Below are 26,971 nucleotides of genomic sequence, written 5' to 3'. Positions count from 1 at the left end.
GCTGAAAGGGTTAAACTCTCTTACTGTCACAGAGCCTCCCTCTGGGGAGAAGCAACAGGAGGAGAGTGGGAATTGGGAAGCAAATTGCAAAAATTCTGCTTCTCTTGCAAATGAATGAGTGAGAGATAAGCCTCAAATGGCACTTCCTGGTGAGGGAATGGGCAGTTCGGATCAGGAGGGTTGGAGCCATTTAACCTAAACTTCTACCCAACTCAGTAACTGAATGTCTACACTGCAATTAAACACCCACGGCTGGCCCTGACTCTGGCTCGGGCCATGTGACTGCAAAATTGCGGTGTAGATGTTTGGGCTCGGGCTGGAGCCTGGGCTCTGGGACCCTCCCTCCTCATGGGGTCCCAGGCCTTGGGCTCCAGCCTGAGCTTGAATGTCAACACTGCAAGCCCAAGTCAGCTGACCCAGGCCAGCCATGGGTGTTTAATTGCAGTGTAGCCATATCCTAAAGCAGTGGCTCTCAACCTTTTCAGACTACCGTACCCCTTTCAGGAGTCTGATTTGTCTTGTGTACCCCCAAGTTTCACCTCACTTAAAAATGACTTGCTTACAAAATCAGACACAAAAATACAAAAGTGTCACAGCCACGTTATTACTGATAAATTGCTTATTTTCTCATTTTTACCATATAATTATAAAATGAATCAATTGGAATATAAATATTATACTTACATTTCAGTGTATAGTATATACAACAATATAAACAAGTCACTGTATGAAATTTTAGTTTGTACTGTCTTCGCTAATACTTTTTAAGAAGCGCGTTGTAAAACTAAGTCAATATCTAAATGGGTTGCTGTATCCCCTGGAATACCTCTGTGTACCCACAGGGGTACGCTTACCCCTGGTTGAGAACCACTGTTCTAAAGGATCGGGGGGAGGGGGGGGGACCCATTGTGTCTTTAAGGCAGGAGGTCATGTAGCTCGAGTTCAGTTCCCGTGCACTTTCGAAGTGCCACGTGCTGGATTGGCAGGTTGAACTACTCACTCCATAGCAGCATCTGCATCACCAATGTGCCTCCCCACCTGGGAATGAGAGAAGAGGGCTGTCTGCAGGTTCGCTTTTGGCCTGGTTTTTCTGCAGACACTACCAACATGGGCACCTCTTTGGGATGGGAGCCCCCCCCCCGCCCTCACTAGGATCTGGACAGAAACCATCACCTTGACCAATGTACGTACGGCAGCTGTCCGGTCATCTCACCAATAGACCCAGGAGGCAGAGATGAGATCCTTCTCCCGTTTCTGGCTTATGGCTGTTGTGGTGGGGATAAGAACCTCCAAAACTTGAAGCAAGGGTAACCGGTGCCAACTCAGGCAGATGCCCTTGCAGAGAGTCTGAAACGGTAGCTGTGAGGCATGAACTGCCCCTGTTCACTCAGCTGCCCAGTCCTCTTTCACCTCTGCGTCAGATGGTCTAAAACTAAAGCACCGGAGCGTATTTCTTACCTACCTTTTGACTTCATTGTATTGCTTTTGACTTGAGAGGTTCTGCAGACAAGACTCAGAGTGCTCCTAATTCAGGAGCAGCCATCTTCGTGGCCATCCCTCTTGAATGAAGACTGTCCAATGGGGTCATGCTGTGGCATCCCTGGCACCAGGAGCAGGCCCCGTGGCATTCGTTTCTCATGGGCTGTCTGTATTTCAGTGGGTGATTGTGGGGAGGAAAGGGAAGAAACGCCGTGGAGGGGGCAAGGGCTATGAAATAATTGCCTTGCTGGGTTAAAAGTAGTCTGTGATGACCACAGAGTTTTCCTAATCCGCATAAATTCATGCCATAGTATCTCTGGACATAAATGCTGGTTGACTTTTTTCAAAGGAGCTTAAGAAAACATGGGGCCCAAATCCCATGGGAAGTCAATGGGAGTTAGGAACCTCCCTCCTTTGAGAGCTCCTGGCCCCTCTGCTCAGGAAATGCCTGGGCTGGAGCACCAAGCTTAGCCTAGGACTGAGCTGCAGGACGAAGGTCGGGGACCCGGCACCTGTGTGTGTTGTGCTTGGTCCATGCTGCCCTCTAACCAGTCGAGTGCTCTGTATGCACATTCGGGCTCTAAAACACATCCCCGTTGCACCCACCAGCCATGGCTGTCATGGGATTTTGGTGCCCAGCGGTTCAGAGGTTAGTTGGCATTGGTCTGGACTGCTCTAGTAGCTGTTCGTGGATACCTGACCCTGAGAAGCTGTTGCTTTTCATCCCCTCAGCTGACTGATACTGTTGGTTCAGCACTGTGCATCCCACATCCAGGTCTGTCGAGTGGGCTTGTCAGATCATGCAAGTCTGTGTGTTTCCCTGTCACACCCATGCCTGAAACCCCAAATACAGGGAAAGATACATTTGTAACAGCTGGTAGCAACTCCCCCTTCCCCTTGAGGGGTCTGGAGCGTCTTTCCTTCGCTGGAGTACCTGTAGTTGAGAGGAATTACCAGGAGGTAACCAGGTGCTAAGTGCAAACAGAAGACTGAAGGCCAGCAATAGAAGGAATCTGTGGGGAGAGAAATGAACTCTATGGAGGGGAAATCCTGCCTGTGCAGATCTCCAAGAAGAAGAGGGGAGAATCAAGTTGTCTTTCTGCGGCAGTTTTGTACCCTCTTCAAGGTGTACGAGCCTCTGTGCTAATCCGAGTGAAGACTCTGACCCAGTCTAGAGACCAGCACTCAGTACTAGGAGAAGGGACAGCAGCCTGGGGCAGGAGTGAGTAACTGGGCTGCACAGATGCTGCAGAACAAGGCTCGAGGCCCACGAAAGTCCCAGTGGAAGCTCCTGTTGCTCCTTTAGAGGTGCATGATGGTGCTTCAGGCAGTTTAGCAGCAGTGCTTCTCCTGGCTCTTCTGAACGGGAGAGTTTGTTATGGGCCCACTCTTCTGCCTCTAGCCCCAGTAACCCTGGCAGTGGGGGCATTTTGTAGCCAGAGACGTGCATAGCATATGAAGAGTTAAACCATGGCAATACACAGGGATGATGCCGAATCATGTTGCATGGTTGGATGCTGCATTCTGATATAGCTGTCGTGTAGGACTTGAAACCAGCTTCTCTGGTAGGGCTTTAAGCAACATCCCTCAGTTTGGGCTTCCGTCTTTAAGGGTACATCTACAGTGCAATTAGACACCAAATGCTGGCCCATGCCAGCTGATTCGGGATTGTGGGGCTCGGGTTAAGGGGCTGTTTCATTGCGGTGTTGATGTTAAAGCTTGGGCTGGAGCCCAGGCTTCTAGGACCCTGTGAAGTGGGAGGGTCCCAGAGCTCAGGCATCTACACTGCAATTAAATAGCCCCTTAGCCTGATCCCAGGTCAGAGGGCACAGGACAGCTGTGGGTTTTTAATTGCAGTGTAGACATACCCTAACTCTACCATTCCTGATGAACACTTTCCTTGCACGGAGTGCCTCTCAGACTTGTCATAAATAGAGGCAGCATGATCTAGAGGGTGGAGCAGGGAGTTCCATCTTAAAGCCATTTAACCTCTGTGTTTCCGTTTGCCTGTCTTCAAAATGGAGATAATTGTGTTTATCCCCCTTTTTGTAAGGCTCTGAAGAAAGTCACCTGCAAAGTGGCGGGAAGCCTGCAAACCATCATGGGGGCCACTGTATTATCAAGGCAGCAAGGAGCCCTCAAGGAAAACAAGGCTGTTACAGAGAAGCTCAATTAATTCTTTGCATAGGCCTTCACTGCAGAAGATTGAGGGAGATTCCCATACCTGAGCCATTGTTTTCAGGTGACAAATCTGAGGAACTGTCCGAGACTGAGGCATCAATAGAGGAGGTTTTGGAACAAGTAAGTGGATAAATTAACCAGTACCAGGACCAGATGGTTTTCATCCAAGAGCTCTGAAGGAACTCCAGTATGAAACTGCTGAACTACTAACCGTGTAGGGTGACCAGATAGCAAGTGTGAAAAATCGGAACGGGGTGAGAGGTAATAGGCACCTATATAAGAAAAAGCCCCGAATATCAGGACTGTCCCTATAAAATCGGGACATCTGGTAATCCTATAACCGTGGTATGTGACCTATCACTGAAATCAACCTCTGTACCAAATGACTGGAGGGTAGCTAATGTAATGCCAATTTTTAATAAAGGTTCAAGAGGCGATCCTGGCAATTACAGGGTGGTGCCTATCTTCAGTACCAGGCAAATTGCTGAAAACTCTAGTAAATTATCAGACACCTAGATGAACACAGTATGTTGAGGAAGAGTCCACACTGTTTTTGTAAAGGGAAACCGTGCCGTACCAATCTATTAGAATTCTTTTTTTTTTTGGGGGGGGGGGGAGGGGTTCAACAAGCAACCAGGCAAGGGTGATCCAGTAGATATAGTGAACTTGGACTTTCAGAAAGCCTTTGACAAGGTCCCATACCAAAGGCTCTTAAGTAAAATAAGCAGTCATGGGGTAAGAGGAAAGGTCCTCTCATGTATCAGTACCTGCTTAAAAGATAGGAATAAATGATTAGTTTTCACAATGGTAAATGGTAAATAGATGGGTTCTCTGAGAATCTGTACTCGAATTTATGCTGTTCAACGTATTTATAAATGATCAGGGAAAAAGCGGTGAACAGTGAAGTGACGAAGTTTGCAGATGATACAAAACTGCTCAAGATAGTTGAATCCAAAGCTGACTGGCAAGAGTTACAAAGGAATCTCACAAAACTGGGGAGTGGGCAAGAAAATGGCAGATGAAATTCGGTGTTGATAAATGCAAAGTAATGTACTTTGGCAAACATAATCCCAACTATACATGCAAAACAATGGGGTCTAAATTAGATGTTGCCACTCAAGAAAGAGATCTTGGGGTCATTATGGAAAGTTCCTTGAAACTATCTGCTCAATGTGCAGCCGCAGTCCAAAAAGCTAACAAAATGTTGGTAATCATTAGGAAAGGGATAGATACTAAGAGATAAAATATCATAGTGTCACTATATAAATCCATGGTATGCTCATACTGTGAATAGTGCATGCAGTTCTGGTCACCCCATCTCCAAAAAGATGTATTGGAATTGGAAAAAGTACAGAGAAGGGCAACAAAATGAAAAGGGGTAGGGAACAGCTGCCATCTAAGAAGAGATTAAAAAGACCGGGGCTGTTTATCTTAGAAGAGAGAAGACTAAGCGGGAAAATGACCGGGAAAGTAAGGAAGTGTTATTTACTCCTTCATATAACACAGGAACCACGAGTCACTCGATGAAATTAATAGGCAGCAGGTTTAAAACAAACAGAAGGAAGCACTTCTTCACCCAACGCACAGTCAACCTGAATAACTCATTGCTAGGAGATGTTGTGAAGGCCAAAAGCATAAGTGGGTTAAGAAAAGAATTACCCAAGTTTATGAAGGATCGGTCCATCAACAGCTAGTAGCTAAGAGGGTCGGGGCTGCAACCCCATATCTGGGTGTCCCTAAACCTCAGACTGCCAGAAGCTGGGACTGGACAACAGGGATTGATAACTCGATAATTGCCCTGTTCTGTTCATTTCCTTTGAAGCATCTGGCATTGGCCACTGTTGGAAGACGGGATCATTGGTCTGATCCAGTGTGGCTGTTCTTACATTCTTATGATTGCTCTAAAACCTAGGGTACTAGAAGCACTCTGACTCTAATGGGAATCCAGTCAATATGCACAGTCTACAATTGCTCTCTTCCTGGCCTCCCAAACACTTTAGGTTATCTCTTGAACTGTGAATGGTGCATTGCCTGTCCATTTTTTTCTAGGCCCTCATTTCTCCTCAACTACTTGCTGGCTTCAAGGGGTTCCTATGTCTTTGAATGAATGCACTCTGCTAACTAACTATGGCTGCCTGTGCGTGGACTTGCTCTTAGCATCTCAGCCCCACGTGGGTAGCAGATGCGCTCTCTGTGCCTGAGGTGAGCTTTTCATGTTGATACACAGATGCTGAGTTTGGCTTGAGTCCGAAGTGTGTGTGTGTGTGAACTGCTATCAGCCATCCCAGGGTCTCTGACAAACTGAACTCCCGCACAGCTTGTTGCTGCGTGTAGCATAGCACTCGGTTTATTTTGTTCTTGCTAGTGCAGTGACATTCTGATGGTCCCCTATCCATGTATCTCTGGAGAGTGCAAACGGCAAGCAAAGTAACATGCTATTTCGTCAGATAGGTGTCACCACAAAACACATGGGAGGGTTGCACCTGGTTATCCTCAACTAGAGGAAACAAGGCATCTGTAATGAGGTGGATACTATGTGTCACTAGCCTTTCCAGTATGCTGTTGGAACTGCTTGGCTGTGTGTCAAAGGCCCTAGACTGAGATTTTCCTATAGCGCAAAGGGGTAGGGGCTTTTGGGGCACAGAGGCATCTGAGATCTGTCTTAGCTGTTGCTACGAGTTCTCTAGGTGGGCAGCATAGTGACAACCATGAATTTCTTAAGCAACCACAGATCTGTATCAGTATTATGTAGCTTAGTACATGCCCGCTTCTAGCACTCAGAGCTTCTGGTTAGTGGTGTTGATATGAGTATTATGGAAAGTTCTGCAGCTCTGGCACTATTACCATGATCAAGAAGATACGTTTTAAATACTAACAGGAAATCCTGGCAGCATGTATGTACAGCCAACCACTGCATCTGTTCAGATTTAGTTCTGAGACTGTTTTATACATGTTTGGCGAGAACACTCCCCCAGCCATAATGGAAAAGTCTGCCTGGAGAAAAGCAGGAGAGCCTATTGTTCCAAGAGCTGCTGCAGCCAAATTACTCATGCTTTGGGATGTCAGAGGAATCCTGGATACAAATTGGCTGGTGAGAATAAGGCCAGGACACAACCAACCATGCCAAAGTGGGATGCTCGAGTGCACCTATTGACACTGACTTTTTGTTTGTTAATTGCTGATTATTAAAGGAACCCTGTCAATTTAGAGTCACACATCTTAAAAATTGTTCACCTATGTTTGCTACAAGTAACATTTATGGCTACTTGCAACACTGAGAGGTCAAATGAAAAAAATATTCTCAATTCCTTTGTCACAAAATCTCTCCTGTGCATTTGAGAGCACTGCATGCAGAGTTGGCGTCGCGGCTTTGCCCTGTAGGGTCAGTAACCTTCCCCTAGTCAGGTTGAGCTTTCAGACCACAGCTGGAGGAGAGAGAAACATTTAAAATAAATTCTTTCTGATTACATTTTCTTTTAGCCTGGACCAAGCAGTTGTGGAACTAGCTGCTACCTAACTGCATTGCCATACACTAGCTGGCAGCAAGTCATTTCGATTTGCACCAACAGGATGTTGTCTGCATTTCCTCTGATGTCGTAGGGCTTTTATCTGGTCTACTGGGGCTGCTGAAACATGAGAACCTTGGCGGAGTCAAGTGTGGACTTGTGTGAGTTGGGTTGGAACATCCCAGCTCGGCGTCTCTAATCCATTCCCTTGCACCATATGGGGGTTTGCCTTTCTGTTTGCCAAGCACAGACCTATGTAGCAATGCATGTTGCATCCTCTCATAGGACTGCAAGCATTGTTAGAAGTTGTGTGGGTTGGAGAACATGGAGCAGATGCTGTAGGTGCATTTCCTTTGCTGCAAATGGAGAATAACTCTCTTCTCCAGATATTTTGTTTCCCGGTTCTGAGTACAAACAATGCGGCTTCTTAGAGTACAAACAATGCGGCTTCTTTAGCTGAGCACAGAAAGTACGCTCCAATTTCTTTGCTGCCAGCTTTCCGCTCCAGTGCTGCCTTGTTGCACCTGAATCCTCCCGCACGTACATGAGCAATCCCCACAAACCACCCCAGAATCGTACAGGTTTAGGGTTCAGTCCTACTGATCTCTCTTACCTAAGCTATGCCTAGAAGGGTGCTTTGTGTTACTGTTTCTGTAACTGCAACAGTTAAACCCTTACATAACCCAGTATTTCTCCTAGCGGTTACATTCTTTCCAAGTGGATTTGTTTTTTCAAGTGGTATGTAGGATTTTTTTCCACTCTTGGCCTTGCCATTTTGAAAATGGCACTAATTCAGGATCCATGGAAAGACCTCTGGCTTGCTGGGTCTATAATTTTGCAAGGAGCAGTGTTGGGGCCAGCAGCCCATTATCAGCATGACTTTTTGTGGCTTTGGTACAAAGCTATGCTTTGAAGGAACATGCCGCTACTGTGCATATAAAAATTGGCGTGTTCCCTACTGGATCTGTGTGTAACTCTGTTCTGGAGAGCCCGGGATTGTGTGTGTGGTTGTTTTTGTTTTTAAAGTTCGAAGTGGTCTAAATGCATTTGTGCTGTCAATTTGTATTCTGCAATGTAGGATTGAGTATGTGCAATAGAATGTGTGCTACTTGGGCGAAGTGAATGCTTCCTAGTGCCAGATTCATGTGAGTCCTGACTGACTGTCTGGCTTACAAGAGGTTACAAGCTCTTGCAGGTCACTGGCAGAGAGAGGATGGTGAATGTGAAAGTGGCTTTGTTTGGATGTAGGCTTCTTTAATTCAGCTAAACTTACACACCCACACTCACTCACTCAGTCACACACACATGTTTTTGGACTTAAGGGGGGGGGAAGCACCTAGCACATCATAAAAGGCCAAAAATAACAGCGGAGTGAGGCAAACAAGCCAGGAGAGGGTCTGATTTCATCCTCGCTAGGCCTAGTAGCAGTGAGGGGGGAATGTGTCCAGAGCCTAGGAGACTTCCCAGAAGACATTGATTACTCCAGAATAGAGAACCAAGCTCTGGACATAGGCCAGGGGTTCTCACAACAAATTTTTTGGTGGCCTCAGAGTGTGGCCACCAAATCTTGCTGGTGGCCGCTCTGACCATTTTCCCTAAAATACTTTAGGAATAAATATGCACATACATATGTCCAAATCATTGCAATTTATCTACATAGGGGTTGGTTGTTTTTTTTTTTGAAGACTCAATAATAAAAATTAATGTACAGTTGTCTCTATTCTTTACTGGACCTAAACAGAACAGAAACACACATAATGTGCTTTGAGCATTCTTGTCTTTTTTGCTTGTTTCCTTTGCTTTTTTTGTTGTTGTTGTTGTTTTTTTTAAAAGACTTGCTAGCTACTAAGTGTACTGTGAAAAGTGATATTAACAAACATACAAATATCATTTTCACAGCAGACTTACTCATCCCCAGCAACCCCGGGGACAAATTAAGCCCTGGGTACAGAGGCAATGGGGGCCAGAGGCGATGGGGCACTGGGGGAGGCAGCGGGGCCAGGGGATAAGGGGGGTGAGCTCGGGGCCAGAGCCTGGGGGTGGAGCCTGCCACCCCAGAGCTGAAGCCCAACCCCCACTACTCCAGGAAGGTGGGGAACTCACTGGCTGCCTGCTCCTCCAGCTTGTGTGTCTCCAGAGGAGGGCAGGGTCCGCTCACTGCTGCTCTGCCCACCCACCCCCCACCCCCCGCTCCCCCCAATCACTGCCCAGGAGGCTGTGGCCACAAGAAAAATCCCTGGTGGCTGCGTTTGAGAAACGCTGAACTAGGCTGCAGCTCCCAAGACCCAGGCTGGTGGAGAGGGGGTTGAACATCCTATAAGGTGGCAGCTTTTTGGCTTCTACTGGAGTTTTTCTCTAAAAACTGAACAACTTTGGCTGTCATTGCAGGCCCTGGTTCCTTCTGGAAAGGATGAATTCATGAGCTACTTTAGTTCGGGAGCCCCAGAAATAACACACTGACCCACAGAGCAGAGTTGTCACGTGTGGGTTGGAGATGCAGTTTAGATATTCCCCCCTTTTAATTTACAGGGTTTCCCTGATCAAGCCACTTCCAAACAAAGTGGGGCACAATCAAGGTTTACACTTGTGCATTTTGTAATTGCCCTTTAGCAGCTTACAGTTGCAGTGTTTCCTTACAGGTAGCATGAACCTGCAGCTCTGTTAACATGTGGGTGTGGGAGTGGCTGGTTACAAGGCACTTTTTTTTCTTTCTAAACCAAGTAATTGAATCTTTTGATACCCACACGCCACTTCCTCCCCCCGCCTCCACAGACTCGTAATAGTGACAATACAATGGAACTTTACTAATTCTCCCTCTGCTAATCCACAAACCCAACAACGGTCTCTCAAACCAGGCAATACTGTCCCATTTATGAACATCAAGTAGGGGGTTGTCTACACAGGGAAATTTACCAGCAGAACTACACCAGTATAATTATCTCTGCAACTATGCAGTATAAACCAACACCCCCACCCCACTTTGTGTGAACACTCTTTCAGGATTTAGAGTGGCCTCTTTTCAGCCTAGCTTTTGTCCTTTGGAAGCAGCTGAAGCAAAACTGTAAGTGCGGTATAATACTACCACTAGGCTGAGTCGGTAAATTTCCCCATGTAGACAGGCCCTTAGTAGCAGGGTCTGTGCTGAGATCTCATCTCACTAAGACTTCATCAGTCTGATTAAATATTCTGACTACGACACTTACAGGAAGGTTCCTTGGCTCTGGAATTCGTCTCCCTCCTTGCTGTGATTGATTTGCATCATCAGATTTCTGATGATCTTTGGGATATGACGCAAGGGCAGCCTGTTCTACCAGGCAGCTCTTGTGAATGGGTATCAGAGGGGGATGGATGGGGGTTGGGAAGATATTGCAGGAGGGGTCTCTGGTATGGGCCTTGTTGGACAACCTAATATTCCATTTTAAATTGCTTTAAATAAGCTTTGTAATGTTCTTAGACCCATAGTTGGGTGCAGTGAATGGTAAACCAAGCTAACTGCACTCCAAGGAAGCACCGTCTGTGATGCATTATCCATTTTTAACCCATCTGTCCCCTTCACTTGCTTGGCTAGGTTAGTCATTGGCACTCATGCTCAGGGTGTCTCTCAGCTTCCAAGCTAAAGGGCAAGAAGGTGTTTGTTGCCATCCTCTCCCGTTGCTCTGCACTCAGCATTTACTTCCCAGAGTTCCTCATTGCTCTTCCTTCACTTCCACAGGTCCAGAGGCAGTTCCCAGTTACACGCCAAGCATGACGGACGCCCCCAGAGATGCTGGCCTCAAGCAGGCAGCACCGCCACGGCCCGAAAAGCCAGCTCCCGACTTCAGCTACGTCGGGATCGACGCCATCCTCGAGCAGATGAGAAGGAAAGCCATGAAGCAGGGATTTGAGTTCAATATCATGGTAGTCGGTGAGTTCCCGTCAGACGCTGCTCTCCCAGGAGACGCCGGCTGTGCTGTGCTTGGTGGAGGACAAGCTGTTTATTTTATAGCTCCTTGACAAGATTATTCTCCCTGTAGCTTCTATAGGAGCAGCTTCCAAGATTTAATGCTGGGATTCTTGCATTCGGAGTCAGCAAACTCCCTTCTACTTTAAGGGGCCTGGCTTGCTATCGGTTGTTAAAGCAGAGAGTTGGTTGGGATCAGTGTTGCCAGGCACATCGTTTAGCATTTAAGAGTTTGTGCGCCCTTAAATCTAGTGGGGGCTCCCCACAGCCAGACCTCAGTGCCCCCGCTTGGGCCATGGACCAAGGAGTCTTTCTCCTCTCTCTTCCTGTTTTGTCCCCAGTGCAGTGGTTTGATGGTATAAGTGGGAGGCCGGTAGTAAGTGCATTATTTCAACCTCTTCCTGTGAGTATGTACAGCTCCTAGCATAATGGGGCGTGGTTTTCGATTGGGGCCTCTAGGTTTTACTGTACTACAGATAAACAAGAAGTAAGCAATGATTCTGCCCAAGCTGTACGGACAGTTTCCCCAGATCTGCTGCATTTACCTGGGGATACCAGGCGCTGTGTGAGATGGTGCTCTTGTGAAACAAGGCCTCAGAGCAGGGCTCTTTTCCTGAAAGGCCTGGGGACGGGGAGGAGTGCAGTTTACAGGTGGGGTGTACGAGGCTGGAGATGAAGAGGGGTGTGCAGCAGGTGGGTTGGAAACGCACACCATTATCAGGGTAGTTGCTGTGGTGTAAGCAGGGCCTGTGCAGCATGGCACAGCGTGGCCCCAGGTGTCTACTCCTCTGCAGCTGAATTCTCGATGTGTTATGATGAAGAGGAGGGGCTGTCGCTTTGCGTCCTGGTTGCCTTTCCATTGCTGCTTGGGTGAGGCACAAACCGCTTGGCCCTCAGAGCTGGACTGGGGGTGCAGCAGCTTTATAAGCAGGGGAGGAAATAACACCGAAGATTTGCTGATGTAATTAAAGGACCCCAATGGGGCTGGCCTCATTTTGAGGCTCCTCTGGCTGGACCATTTGCCAGTCTGAGTGGCCTGCAGCATATAAAAGCTTACCCTGGTGCAATGTACACTGGGATTATAGCATCCCTGGTGCTTGTGGTATGTGGGAATGGGGAGGAGCTTTGCTTTTCCCTCTTCCCTTGTGAATGGTGAGCTTGGTGCCAAAACCCGATACACCGATAGACGTTCTTGAGCTCTTGTTATCCCTTTGAGGCTGCAGTGGATAAAGGACAAGGAACCTAGAGTCTTCCTTCGGTCTCCGGCAATCCCCACCACCACAACCCACCTGCCCTCACTTGGAGGCCACAGGTTTCCTTACTGCTGCTCTAGCTGAAGTTTTACTGCTGTGGCTATCTAAGTTTCCCTTTTATAAGCCTCTAATTTAAGAGGTTTACGAAACTTGCCTCAGGTTAAAACTGTCTGCCTCAGCAGATAGCAATTGAAATCTGAGCACGTGGATCTATAGGTTTGGTTATTAAGGGGGAGGCTTTACAGAAGAGCAACCTTTGAAGAAGCATCTGTCTATAAAAGAAATGAGCAGAGCTAGTGCTATCTGTGCTCCCTGCACTGCCTGTAAAACTGTCATCGATGCTCCGTGCTTTGCAGTGGTACCCAGATCTAAGCTGCTCAGCTTGCAAAGTTCAAGGTGGTTTGCCTGGACCTGTGAAACTCCACCTGGGATCTGGAAGTCGGAACCCATTTGACTGGGGCGAGCATATGTCCCGTTTTGGCCAGGACAGACCCCCTTTTGAAACTCTGTCCTGGCAAAACTGGGCATTTCTCCCATTTGCTTTTGCCCTAGGGGAAGTGCAGAGGAATGTTCAGGTAAGAGCAAACGGGAGAAATGCCCAGTTTTGCCAAAAAAGTCATGATGCCCCTGATGGCAGCTCGGGTGGGGGGCAATGCCGGGCAGGGCTCGGGCCAGCCCCCCACAGCTACACCCAATGTTTTCAGTTAGGAAATATGATCACCCTACACTTGACTCCTGCATAATCCCCAGGAATAAGGGCTTTCAAAGCAGCTTGTCCTCAGTTCCTCTTGAGCAACTGTAAGCAGGACTTGGCCAGTCAGCTGTAGGTAAGCAGTTTCTCAGGTGACCGACCCGTGGCAGGGTGCAAGGGGAAGAGAACACAACACCGAGTCTGCTTGGAGCACAAGGCCTCTGACATGTGTTTTGTTTTTTTTTTCCTCTCTCCCTCAGTGCCTCCTGCTGCTGGGTATGGAGTGGAACAATGTTTGCTCTCCCCGATGGTGGAGGGTGCCAAGCACTGTTTATCCTGGGCTGGCAAAGTACAGAAAGAAAGTCTGGGGGGTCAAAGACGACTGGAGTAGTTTTGGCCTAACCTGCCATGTGTGCTGGCACTGTCCATTTCCTCTGACATCCGCTCCCCTGGGAGCCTGATTCTGCACCTGGCTTTCCAGCCCCCTGGCATGTAGCTCTCTTGCTCTCTCTGCCCTCATCCCTTTCCTGTACCTGGACAGCCGGCGCCTCCTTGCTGGTTACCCTGGAGCTGTGCAGCGAGCCCAAAACCAGGCCTGGCTCACAACAAACCCGGAACTTGGGTCAGAGTCACTGAGACTGGTGAGCCTGGGCCAGCTTTGCGGGTTACAATAGCTTCTCCCCAAATCAGCTGCAATTTCAGCTGACTTTCTGTCCCCCAAAGATCAAGATTCTTCATGAGATCCAAAGTTGCATGAACTGAGACCCTAGGCCCCTGGCAGGGCTGGACTTGCTTCTGCCCTGTCCTGGGATACCCTGAGTTCACAGCTTAGGGGTGTTGCTTTGTGATGCCCAGGAGCCACAACTCTCCTCTTGCCATCCAAGGGCAGGCTGCAGTGGGAAGGCACCTCTTCCTTCTGCAGTTCTGGTGGTGATGGGAGACTTTTAAGAGGGGCCTGGACTTGCCTTTGCAGAATGCTGTGTATGGTGTGGAAGCCCATACCTCACAGTGGCTGGAAAACTCTGTTCTTTCCTTGGCAAGCTCCTGGCTGAGTGTTCACAGGCCAGGGAATTCGTGGCAGCCTAAACAAGTGCTGAAACTCTCTGCCTATCACAGGAAAACACAGGGTATGCAACAGAGCGGGCGAGGGGTGCTCAGTGCATGTGAATGGGAGGGTGACCCTTGCGATGGATCACCGAGCTTTATAAGGACAGGTTGGACAACCACCTGTCGGAGATGGGATAGGATTACCTGGTCCTGCCTTAGGACAGGGGGCTGGACTAGATGGCTTCTCAAAGTCCCTTCTAGCCCTACAGGTCTAAGTCTGAGGCCCCAGGATGGGATCTCCCATTATCCCCTCACTCTCTCCTGCCTGACTAAATACCATGCCAAGTTGGGAGACAACAGGCTTCCTGAATCTGTACAGATAAGGGCAAGGGGATGGGGCAGCTGCTTATTTCAGGGCTCCCACAGAACTGCAGTATTACTTGGGGGTTGTGTGTGTGTCTGTCTGTCTGTCTCTCTCTCTCTCTCGCTCGCTCTTGCTGAATCTGGGAGTCTTGCCATGTTCCTAAAACTGTCTGGAAGTCATCCACAGGTCTCTGGTTCAGGCAGACAGAAGGGAGAAATGAGGAGTAGCCAAGCAGTTTCAGTCCTTCTTCCTGATGGGCTTAGTCTAAAGCATGCGCTCTGTGGAGTCCATTTGAATGCAGCTGAGTGGGATCCTCAGGGTTAGCCTAGTCATGTGGCAGTGCAGAGCACCCAATGAACCTGTATTGGAAAGCAACTTCCCAGGCAACTTGCTTACAGGAGCTGTAGAGAAGCACGCCTTCCCTGGACACGTTCTTTCCAGTCAGCTCTTTCTTGGTCCCGTCCTCTGCCTTTCTTCATTAGTGGTCAGCTGGGCAGCCCCACAAAGAGCCAGACAACACCCCACTGTATTGCCCAGACATTTATCTAGGTATAATATGGCCCCCCACTCTGGCATTTGAGCACTTGCAAAGACAGGTACTATTATCCTCGTTTTACAGTTGGGGAAGCAAGGGGCAGTGAAGTTAAGTGACTTGCCCAGAATTACACAGGAAGCCTGTGGTGGTGCTGGCAGTTGAACCCAGGTGTTCTGTGACCCAGTCTAGTGCACTCAACACAGGACCATCCTTTCTGTAGAGCAAATCTCTCTGGAGACCTTTGCCACCATGAGCACTACTAATGTCCTCAACAATATTGTTGAGAGCTTCAATCAGATTCCTGGAAGTGTTTAACTTGTGGGTCAGTCTGGATTTCCCAGAACTACTTTAGTCCCCTAATCCCTGCCGCTAAGATGTGGTTACAGCCAGGAAAAGGACTATGTAAAAAATGGCTCCTTATTCTGAGATATTGAGAAGTTGCAAAGTAACTACTTTCCTGAACAAAATCCGCATAGTATGTACTGACCAGAGATGGCCAAAAAGCTTCGCATTCCAACCTCCGTCTCTGCTACCCGCTCCCAGGAGCTGCTCTTCTCTAGTGTTTTTCACTCCAGCTAATTAAACAGCGTTAGATGCAGGAACAGACTAGCACAGGTTGCAACAATGTATCACATCTTAATTAGAATTATATGGGAAAAACTAACAAGATCACAAATAGAATACCTAGATTAGCCTATTTTGTTTACACTTCAGGCGTTTACACTTCTGTTGCTTGATGAAACTCTCTGCAAAGGGCAAAACACTTGAACTGAATTTGCCCTGTGTTTCTTTTGCACCCATAGCTTCTCTGCCTACTGACAAAAACAAGACTTCCTCCTGTTGGCACTGCTAAAAGCAGGTGGGGAGAGACTATGGGAGAGCAAACCAGTGCAGAAGCTTTTGGGACCTATGAGTTTTCTGGATGCTTGGGGAGATGGGGAAGGGGGTATTTTGATCTTCTCGGTCCTAGAAGGGTGGGCATGGAGGTGGAGGTTGGGTGTGGGGCAGGGGCTGGGACTAAGCTTACTCTGAAGTGCTTTTGCAAATTTAGTTAGCAAGCGAGTGGCTCTGCTCGGTAGCTGAAGCCTGTCTGACAGTATTTTTCGTAGGAATTTTCTAGCACTATCATTGTGCTATTTTTCCTGGAACATTGATCTAACCAACAGAGATGGATTTAGCCCAAGCTGCCATGCGCTGCCCAAATCTGACCCTTAAGAGAACCTCTGGTCCTGTTAAACGTGACTCATTTCTGGGGCCAGAGCCGATGCTTCGTTAGTTTAGCTGAAAGAACCAATCTATCCCCAGACCTAATTTATTCCCCTTTGTGATCTCAGCCATAAACCATCGAGTTTTGTTTTTAGCCTAGTCCTGGATCATTCGTATCTATCCCGTGCAGGATATATTGAAGAGCTTGGGGGAAGCTGTCTGTCATGGTGGATGATCAAAAACATAAGATACAGTTTAGAGTGTCCTCTTTAATATCGGCTGAGATAAAGGTAGAAGGAGCCTTGCAAGGAATGGGATTCATGTGGGACAGACAGTGAAGGAAGCCTGTAAGTGAGCCCTCCTGTGGGCCATTTCAATCTGTAAGTCCCTTTAAGAAAATCTTTATTGAAGGGGTCATGGCGGAGGGAGAGCTTGTCTGCTTCCCATCCTCTTGTTAAGGAGGGAAATGGTTATTGCAGCCTTACAGGGGGCAGATAAATAATTCAAGATGACTGTGTGGCCTCTGTGTTGGCTCAGTTAAGGTTAATAAAGGGGTTCTGTAAACATTAGCCCTTCTGTGCTGTGTGTATCTCTGCCCTTACTGGTCGTGTGAGCTGCTGCTGTTCAGCGAACTGACAAACTAGCTATTCACATGCTCCCCAATGAATTTGTCTAGTTGTGCCCAAATGGGCTGTGTTTTCTGTCTAGCACGTCTTCAACCAAGTGAGATCTTGTTCCATACTGGAGTCTCTTGTCTGACTTCACTCTACGGGGTGCCAGATTCCTGCTCTTTCCATCCCACATCTCCGGGCAATGTCTTCAAACACACGGGTTTTGTGTTCCACCCTGAACAGGGACAGGGGGCAGAGAACCGTATTGATTGCAGGAGGAAGCTGTTTCCACTGAGTGTGTTGCCGCATTACCAAGGATGCTTTCACTTTCAAAGACGGAGCTGCAGTTCCAGTGATCCACACCCACGTGCTGAGGTCACTTGACTAACGTGCGGCATGAGCAGGAGAACAGACCTGGGTTGAATAAGCTATAGGACCCACTTTGCTATGTCAGCCAGCAGGGGGCACAAAGCATGAGCCGGTCTGAAACGTTTGCTCCAACACATGTGTACCCAAGCCAATATGTAGCCATCCTGCTTGTGTGAAGAAATATCCCAGAGGGTCTGGGAAATACTGTTAAATTCTGCAAAGAAACTGTAGGTATGTGCAAAGCCGCTGCCTGCGGAGTTGGCCCCACCCTAGTTAGCAGAATGTGTTCTTGATGCATGGTGGGGACGGGGAATTCCCATAAAGGTGAAATGGAGACAATTCTAACTCTGATTCTGACTCTCCCTGTCCTCCAGGTCAGAGTGGCTTGGGGAAGTCCACGTTAATCAACACCCTCTTCAAATCCAAAGTCAGCCGGAAATCCGTTCAGCCAGCTTCTGAAGAGCGCATTCCCAAAACCATTGAAATAAAGTCGATCACTCATGGTGAGTCTCTTGGGCATACATGCACCTTGCGGGGTGACAGAGCTCTGGGGGTGCCTCCTAGGCCAAGAGAAGCCAGAGCATCTTCTCTGTATCCACCAGCCTAGACCCCTTTATGCCAGAACGCAATAAGTTGAAAGTGCTGGTTGTGTATCATGCTTCGCAGGGGGAGGAGTTATATGGTCTATTGAGAGAGCCGAGCTGCATAGTGTCTTCTTTATAATGCAGTTGAAATGCTAGTGATGTAATAGGATGCTGTATCTTTGGAGGGCTGCAGGTACCAAGAGAGCAGCCGCTTGGAGAGATCTCTGGTAGTAGGGCAAGGCTGCACGCTGGGCCTGTCTCTGCTTGCTGCCTATACCATCCCTTGCACATTTCTGTTTCAGATATTGAGGAGAAAGGTGTCCGTATGAAGCTGACTGTCATCGACACCCCAGGGTTTGGAGACCACATCAACAATGAGAACTGGTGAGGAGCCGGGAGAGGGGAACACTGCAGCCAAATGGCCCCGGGCTGTGCTGGCATAGGCCTTCTGTCATGCAGACCACCTATGAGGGTGGGGGCTCACTTTACACCACCCTTCCTTTGGCCTGGGGCATGGAATGGGCCGGGGCGCATTGCAAAGATGCGGATCCCTTGTGGCTCTCATTCTGCCCAGCTTGGTTGTTGAGGGGCGGGGAGGGAGGCTGGAGATGCTGAACAGCTGGGCTGGTGAGCTGCAAAGGGAAACCAGATAATCCTGCCAGCTTCCTTCCCCAGCAGGCTCCAGTGCAAAGGGCTGGGGTTAGTCAGCATTCTCTCTGCCAGGGGGTGGAGCCCAACCCCCCCAGAGTGTCGCTTCATGGACAGGGCAGGTGCCAAAAAAGGCCGAGGAATCCTGCTCTTTGGGCAAAGAACCTGGACAAATGGTGTGGAGATGGCATGGGGACAGCTATGACCCACTGGTGGTTAGTTACAATCCTTCTGCACCCCCAGATGTCTCAGGGCCCTGGGGCACAGCGCTATGTTGCACTGCTCTCAGCAGGCCAAAGGCCAGACTCTGCCCTAGATTTCCCGGGAAATGGCCAGGCAGTTCCATCAGCAGCTGTTAAAGAGCACCTTACTGCCACTGCTAAGGAGGCCACCCGTCTCCTCAGCCCCAGCATCCCCATCATGCTAACACAACTGATCACCTAGCCCTTTCTGCGTCTGCTGGAGAGTTAGCAGCTGTGGGGAAAGTCCTTGGGGCAGCCACCGCCTCTGAACATCCATGTGTCCCACTTGTGGGGATGTGTGAGTGCTAAAATATCTGTACATTTCCCCCCCACACACACACACCCATGCACCCACACGCTATGTGGTTATGTGGGGATGAGGATAACACTGGAAGCATACAGGCAAATTTGAGTGACCAGTGTCTGTGGGGAAGGGCACACAAGCACGTTTCTTTTTTTTTTTTTTTAAAGCCCACTCCCCTGCCCCCCAACCTCTCTCTAAATACAATGTCTAGGAAAGCACTACAAGGTCTGTTAAGCTTTCTGGGGCACTGCAGGTCTCCCACAGTCCGGGCAGTCAATGGCTAACTGCTCTGCTGCCTTTCTCAGAAGTGACTCCTGGTGAAGGGTTATGGCTGGGATCCTGGGGTGGATGGGGAAGAGCAAGAAGATGGCAGGGCTAAGCGGCCAGGCTTTCCAGGGCTTATTTGACACTCCTGGTGCTGTTCACTAATATTTCTGTTCTGAAATGGGTCAGAGCCTAGTTGGTCACAGGATGCCCATTACTGCGGCAGTAAAGGGGCTACTGTGGGTGCTAACACTTACAAAGCCTGCTTACCATTGTGAGAGTCTCGTATTTGGATGGTGGAGCCCAGTTATCCACGTGAAGTGGTTGCAGGCTCTGCACTGCCTCCTAGTGCTAGAGGCAGAGCTCACAGCCAAGAAGCTGAGCTCTCCTGCGGCCATACATCCTAGTTGTTTCCCTTGTTGAGTGCCAGGACTGGGAGGGTTCCCAGAAAACTTGGCTTTAGAAAGGTGATAAAACAAGATTTGCCATTCACACAGGACTTGGGGGATTCTTTACTTAGCTGCCTGCAGCTGTGGTATGAAACGTTCCCGTGTTTTTACTTGGGGGCCCAATTCTGCAAGATGCTAAGCACCATCCACTCCCAATGACTCCCCCTTTTAGAATCCAGTCCAGAGGGTAGCCTGTGGGTGGTTTTAGAGTCCCTGCATGAGTCCTGTCTCACCTGTGTGTGTGTCTTTCTGCATAGCTGGCAGCCCATCATGAAGTTCATCAATGACCAGTACGAGAAGTACTTGCAGGAGGAGCTCAATGTTAACCGGAAGAGGCGGATCCCAGACACCAGGGTGCACTGCTGTATATACTTCATCCCAGCCACCGGCCATGCGTATGTACCCGCCTCCTTGGGAGAATGATCTTTCCTACTGAGGATGGCGTGTATATGTGTTTATGGGGGTGGGGTTATGATCAAGATTGAACCTACTTGTCTCTCTGGTGCAAGCTGTCTCTGTCTTTAGTCTTCCCCAGAAGTTGCTAAGAAATTCAAAATCACTCTGGTTTGTGTGACCTTACAATAACTTTTTCCAATCAATCATCTTTAGTGCAGATACTACATCCTGTTTAGCCAGGTTCTGGTCACTTCCTGTACGTTGAAGCATGCACACATTGACTGCTAGGTGCTCTATATACAATCCCACACAAGTAACATATCAATGCCAATTTATTTGAGCATGAGCTTTCGTGAGTTACAGCTCAAAGCTGTAACTCACGAAAGCTCATGCTCAAATAAATTGGTTAGTCTCTAAGGTGCCACAAGTCCTCCTTTTCTTTTTGCGAATACAGACTAACACGGCTGTTACTCTGAAACCTGTCATATCAATGCCATAATTCCTAATGCTTATAGCTAGCTCCTTCCCCATCTATAGCTGTTAGTATTAACACAAAGCAGTCCTAGCCAGGCATAGGTAGAACAAATATGCAGGTATCCCTTCATTCCCCCCCCCAAGGACCAATCAAACAGTTAGCCAAAATCCAGGGAGTCTGTAGCATCCCAAGAGTCCTTGTGAGTAGTGGCTAGAATCTGATAGTAATGTGCTTGCCAACGTTTAAAATGCCTCCCTACCATGCTATCCGTTTTTGTTAAGCAAGGATCCGGTTGTCCGAGCAGTATAGAGCAGATGGATCAAGTTGGTGCTGAGCCTGAAGGGGGTATTTAGAAATAGAGCTTTTAGCCTGGAAGTGATCATGGCCTATTTCATATGTAGCCTCATTTCTGTCCTTGGCACCTTTAAAAAGCAAGTGTCCAAGTGTCGGGACCTAGAATTTTCATTTGGTTTGTGGCATTTTCTTCACTCGAGATCTGGCCTTGTCTTCTGTATAAACAAGGTATGAAGTTAAACCTATATAGTTATACTAGTCTAACCCCCTGTGTGGACACTCTTGTTTGGATATGAGTGACTTGTTTTGGTTTCACATATGTCACTTGGGAAGGGGCTTCAACTCAACCAAAAAAAAAAAAGGCACTCTTCGACTAGAATAATTGTCCCGGCGTGGAAAGTTAGACAGGTATAACTATACTTGTGTAACTGACGAAACTTTCCCATGTAGACAAGACCTTAGAATGCCCTTCTCCATTGGCTTTAGAGAGCAAATTCCTTGTCAATGTAAACGGCCCTGCACATACCTTAGCATAGAGCAGAGGTGGTTGCATACATGCAGTTTGCAAAGACCCTGGGGTCCTTGGATTGTCTGATTGGGCCGTGAGCCTGGAGTCTTTGTCTGTTGTAGCTTTCTGTTAGGGGCAGAGGGAGCCAATGGAGTTGTCTGCCTCGGGATGATCAGACCTTTTCTAGAGAAGACTCTAGGTCTGGTGACCTTGCAAATCCCACTCTTCAGCAGAGGAAGAAAAGGAGGCTCTGAGCCCTCTGCTTGTGTGCAAGGAGCATTGGAGCTTTAGAAGGGGTGACCACGTGCATCCCTTGAACCCTTAGCACTGTGGCTGTGCCACTGACCTGGCCGTGCATCCAGCAGCAGGAGTTTGCTAATGCAACTCTTGAGGTGGAGCAAATGACCCATTCCACAGCCCGCTCCCCCATCCCTGGGAAAGCGCCGTCATTCTGTGTGTGGCCGTCGTGTGTGTGGGGGAGGGCACTGACATGTTAGGCGTTCATCCCTCTGCCTGTGCCTCTCTAATGGCATGTTCTGGTTTCTCTCACCCGGTTGCTCCCAGGGTAGCAGTGTTTGCATGGAAGTCTGATTCTCTGCTTCCTCCCACCCCCCCCACCTCTTCCTCCCTCCCTCTCCCCTCTCTCTCCAAAGAACATGTGTTTCCAATATAAGAAAATGGCCCTGCAGTTCGAGAGGCTTCATTACCACGCTGCACGCAACAGGCTCCTTCCCCTGCAATAGCCTTTGGCTGCATGTAGCCTGATACCCCAGCTGGGGGTTAGAACCTGCTCGCTTGGCTGCCGTCTCAGGTTGCTTCTCCTAGGGCCACGGTTTCCTGCCCAGGTGTCAAAGAGGACATCTGGCTCCTGACTTTCGCCTCCCGACAGAGGATGCATATATGCTGGGGAACAGCAGGACGCACTGAGGCCATAGACTACAGCTCGGGGGGAGGGAAGACCTTTAATGGGACTGGGGAGTGGATGGGAAATGCTGGCTCTCTCGGAGTTGTAACATGTGGCATTTGAGTTCCTGATGCCACACTCTGGTTAGTTTCATATCTAATTTCTTATTGCCATTGGCACTTTCCTCCTGCCCTTCATAATCTCCCCTGCTCTCCTAATGAGTTGCCCCATGCTCAGAGATTGTGGGCTAGCACGGGGTACTCTCTCTTCCCACTGTCGAGTGGAGTATTGTTTGAAATGACCATAAACCTTTTCAGAGAGTGGTGAGCTGGGAGGCATCTTCCCATAGTTTTATGTAAGCAAGGCACATCCCTTCATGCTGGTTTTGTGCATCTCTAACACAGCTGGGAGTTGCAGATGCTAGTGTAACCCACACACCTTCTAGATATGGTGTTCTGTCCCATCTAGTGGCACCGAGACCACTGCGAGAGAGATTAATGAGTCTGCTCTGCAGCTTTAGCTAAAAGCCATGTGTCTTTTAGCTCATACAGTAGAGACTCATGCGTTTCGCTCCAGAGTTCCAGGTTCGATCCGGCCCGCCGATGACCAGGGTCTGTCACTGTTACACTACCGCTGTCTTGAATATGCCACAAGTGGAGGGAACCGGGACTAGAACCCTGGTGCTTCTGCTCTCAAACCTCAGGCCTCTATCACTTGAGCCACCTTAGCGGGTAATGACAGGTATCCCTTTGGACTCCGTGGATCCCCACTGGGGGCAACATCACACAAATCCCAATGGGACGGATCACTTGATGATTCCTGTTCTGTTCATTCCCTCTGAAGCACCTGGCATTGGCCACTATCAGAAGACAGGATACTGGGCTAGATGGACCATTGGTCTGACCCACTATGGCCATTCTTATGATGCTCACCAGAGGTGTCCCCAGAAGGGATAACTCTCTGGGTGTGGTGGTTCAACCTGTTGGGATGCTTCTGCCTGCATAACCTGCTTTTTAATTTGGATCCCAGTTTTTCTTGGCAGCCAGCTCCCTCTCCCCGTTCTCACGGACACATCTTACTACTGTCAATCGTTTGCACCGGTTACAGAAAATGTGGTAGAGGAATTAATCCCCATGTCATTCTCAAGTGTCCTGCACTGTTCAGATTGTCCTTTTCAGGGGCCTTCTGCCCCTTCATTGATGATGGGGAATGATGCAGCGGCCCTGCTGCTTTCCAGACCTGACGACTCAAGGGCAGAGCATTACTCTTTTCCTCCCTTCCCAAACTGCACAGCAAGGACTCCTAGCACCCCTTTGGCAGCATGTGACTGCTTCCGCAGCCAGCAGTGTGCAGGGGGTTAGTTTAACTGCAGTGCCTTGTGGAGATGGGGACTGGCTTGGAGTTGGTTCTGCTTTCTGTGCCAGTTGCATTTGGATTAATACCTGATCCTCTGGAGCCGTTCTTTTTGTCATTGTCATAAACATTTAACATACGTTCAGAACCCACCGAGACTGGTGAATCCCTGAGTGACTTTTACGAGACTGCTGAATATAGCACTCCAGTCTGTGAGCCAGAGATGTCCTATCCCATGATAGCCCTCACCCAGTAGACTGCTTGGTTCCATTTCAGACTCTGCCGTAGACCTTGAGTAAAAGGTTTGTCTATTCCTCCCGTAGAGTGGAACCCGAGAGTGAATCAGCTGATGCCTTTTCCATCTCCTAACGACACATCCTCAGCTCTGTCTCCCATCAGTCAGGAGTCCAGGGCAGAGGAAACTAATCTAGTGCGTGCCCTGCCCTCCTCATAAGGCCCTGGTAAAATGATGTTTGCAAAGACTAAGTAACATGCTGGCAGGGGCTTTTGTCCATGGACATAAAGCCCCAACTACTTACCACCCAATAAATTCCACAGCAGGCTCTGCATGATGTCTGGAAAGCATGGCTTGACTCTGAAAAGTGGCTGTGAAATACGGCACTTTCTCACTCACCGGCTGTGCAGCCTGTGTGTGTTGGAGTCGCTGCTTCTCACAGTACTGACACCGTCCAGTTTCCTCTCCTGTTAGTGTCCCTGCTATTGGAGAGGGAGCTAGATTCAGTTCTGGTTTGTGCCTCAGCAGTTTCCTGTTGCGCACTTAGGTATGTCTACATGTAGCTTGCTTCCTGCATGCGTAGGCAGACCCACACTAGCTCTGCTAGTTACTTGCCCGAGTATGTCCCCGTGGGGTGGGGTGGGGTGGGATTGTGCTCAGGCATCTAGCCCAAGCCACTGCCCATGCCACAGCAGCCATGTTGCTATTTGTAGCACACTAGCTCGAGCAGAGCTGGCATGCGTCTGACTGCCTGTGCCAGGAAGCACCCTCCCAGCTTCTGTGCAGAGGCTCCCTTACTGGCGGTGGTGGGGGGAGCCCTGCGTGACTCCGCACGGGTGTTTTGCTCAGTGTACAAATCAGAAGATTTTATTCCTTGCTGCTAGTTAGATCTGGGACGCCACTGACAGGGTATATTCTGTGTTTCGTACTCTCAGCGGCTTTTATTCCTTAACTGCATTTTAAGGGAACAAGCAAGAGCCGAGTCTGCCCTACAGTGTTCCTTCTAATTGTTTACATCCATGTGCGGAATGAATTTTATGTGCACCAATATGGAGGTGATGTGGGGCAGAGGGGTTCGAAGTGGGGAGGGAGCTCAGGGCTGGGGATGCAGGCTCTGGGGTGGGGCTGGGGATGAGAAGTTTGGGGTGTGGGAGGAGGCTCAGGGCTAAGGCAGAGAGTTGGGGTGTGCGGAGGTGAGGGCTCTAGTAGGGGATGAGGGGTTTGGGGTACAGACTGCCACAGGGCTGAGGCGGGGAGAGAGGACTACCCCCAGCCCTCTTTCACCATGGCAACTCTGGTCCTGGGGAGAGGCGCTTCTCCCTGCCACAGCCCTGTATGCCCCAACTTGTTCCCCGCCCACCCCCTACCTCTGTCCTCTCCAGGCCCCTGTGGCTGCGCGGCCCTTGATAGCCTGCTGTGTGGCCACGCAGCTTAGAGGGAATTTTCCTGCCTGATCCCACCTATGCTAGCAAGCCCAGGTGTAGATAACTTGGAGGGGCCATACACAACCCCCACAGTAATTCCCTCCATTCCCTCCCCCACCCCCAAACTTTGTGGGGCTGAGTAGTGGTCACTGAACAAAAAGGAAGGACAAAGTTTTATAGCCACCCAGTGTGTATATTTCAGCTCAGTGGAACAATCCTCTGCCACAGTTCCACTCAGCTGTGGCCTGTCCTCTTTCCCTAGAGGTCCCTTTGCCTCTCAGGCAAAAGCAGTTTCTCTTGTACATATTCAGTCACAGACCTGGCCTTCCAGAGATCATACTGGAAAAGAGTTAAAATATAATTAATTGCCTCTTGTGAACTGCACCCACTGCCTGCTTATGACTCTGGAACACACCACTGATCACAAGAGATCCTGCATGTTTTTGTACTGTGATCATCCATCTTTTCTTGCATGCTTTATTCAGAAGTGAAAAAGTTAATGTGAGAACCAAAATGGTCTTCCTTAGGTTCCAGAATCAGCTGCTTTGCTCCTTGCAATAGGGAGCTGGGGATGGACTACCTGAGACTAGAGTAAGCCATCTCTTCCCACGGCTACTACAGTGGCCATGTCTATAGTGCACGTAATATCTATGAAAGGGTTAATTTGTGCGTAAGCCAGCTCCCAGTGCTAGTGACTTCTCAGGTGCATTGAGCCAGTGAATTTTCATCTGCTTTAATATTTGTAACTTAGTCTAGAGCTAGAGCTTTCCTGGCTAGACTTCCAGTTACAGGGCCTCCTTTGGGGAAAGTCCCACGAAACTGAATAGAAAATGGTATTTTTCTATAGAGTTCTTTTTAAACTGTCCAATAGAATGTAGTAGCAAATTGTAGAGGATGGTCCAAAAAGCATAAAGAAAAATTATTTGCTCTCTGAAGTTCAGTTACTTCTCTAGAGCTCTATTTGTTTAATCCCTGTGACTTTCATTTGATAGGAGAATAATAGCATTTTCAAAGCACTTTATAAAGGCGGCCAATCAAGCTTTCTAACACCCTGTGTGGGAGGGAGGGAGGGAAGTGTTCCCCACATTAAAGGTGAGGGGACTGAGACAGAGGTTATACCGTGTCTAAGACCACACACCTTTAAATTGTGTCAGTGGCAGAGCTGGAGTTTGGCTTCAAAAGACCTGGATCGTCTATCTTATTACTGTGCCCTGCTGCCTCTAGGCTCAGAGCTCGCCCTGTTTGCTCTGCTACTAACGGGGAGCTGGGTCAAAGTGTAAATCCCCAGCAGCCAGCCTGGCTGTCCCATGCCCTGTCCTGGTATCAAGCCTCGAAGCTGGAATGCTGCTCGCTGCAGTGGTGTAGGAAGAACTGCTGTTTGGGAAAGTCTGCTGACCTCGGTTCTCTAGCAGTCAGAGGAAAGAGCTCAGCAAGATGCCAGGAAGCTCTGCCTTGGGGACTCTGGGAAAGCACAGGGCCCCACAGTGCACAAAGCCTTACTCTGTTTGGTCTCCTCTGACAGTGTCTTACTATGGGGGGAGTGGGGGGGTTACGGCTTCATGGATGCCCTAGGTCTACTGAGGTCAGACAGGGGACCTGGCTGATAGTAGAGAAGAGTTTGCATCCCTGAGTCCTGCTGCTGACCCTTCAGTCAAAAGCCTCCTCACTAACGTACAGGTTCACACCCCAGCTTGTGAGAAAGCAGAAGC

General features: G+C 48.9%; 1 protein-coding gene across 5 annotated transcripts in view; it reads left to right on the top strand.

Annotated features, from left to right (window-relative positions):
• Positions 1-26,971, top strand: part of SEPTIN9 (septin 9) — a 259,220-nt gene that overhangs the window by 213,220 nt on the left and 19,029 nt on the right. For all 5 annotated transcript variants that reach the window (XM_084647129.1, XM_084647130.1, XM_084647131.1 and 2 more), the window contains 4 exons: positions 10,879-11,070; positions 17,557-17,685; positions 18,069-18,150; positions 19,931-20,068. In XM_084647129.1, the coding sequence (XP_084503255.1) occupies positions 10,879-11,070; positions 17,557-17,685; positions 18,069-18,150; positions 19,931-20,068 (541 nt within the window). The remainder of the gene's footprint in view (positions 1-10,878; positions 11,071-17,556; positions 17,686-18,068; positions 18,151-19,930; positions 20,069-26,971) is intronic.

Source organism: Lepidochelys olivacea (assembly GCF_965140295.1).
Source record: "Lepidochelys olivacea isolate rLepOli2 genome assembly, chromosome: 14".
NCBI classification, from domain to species: domain Eukaryota; kingdom Metazoa; phylum Chordata; order Testudines; family Cheloniidae; genus Lepidochelys; species Lepidochelys olivacea.
This window is presented reverse-complemented; position numbering and strand designations above follow the sequence as displayed.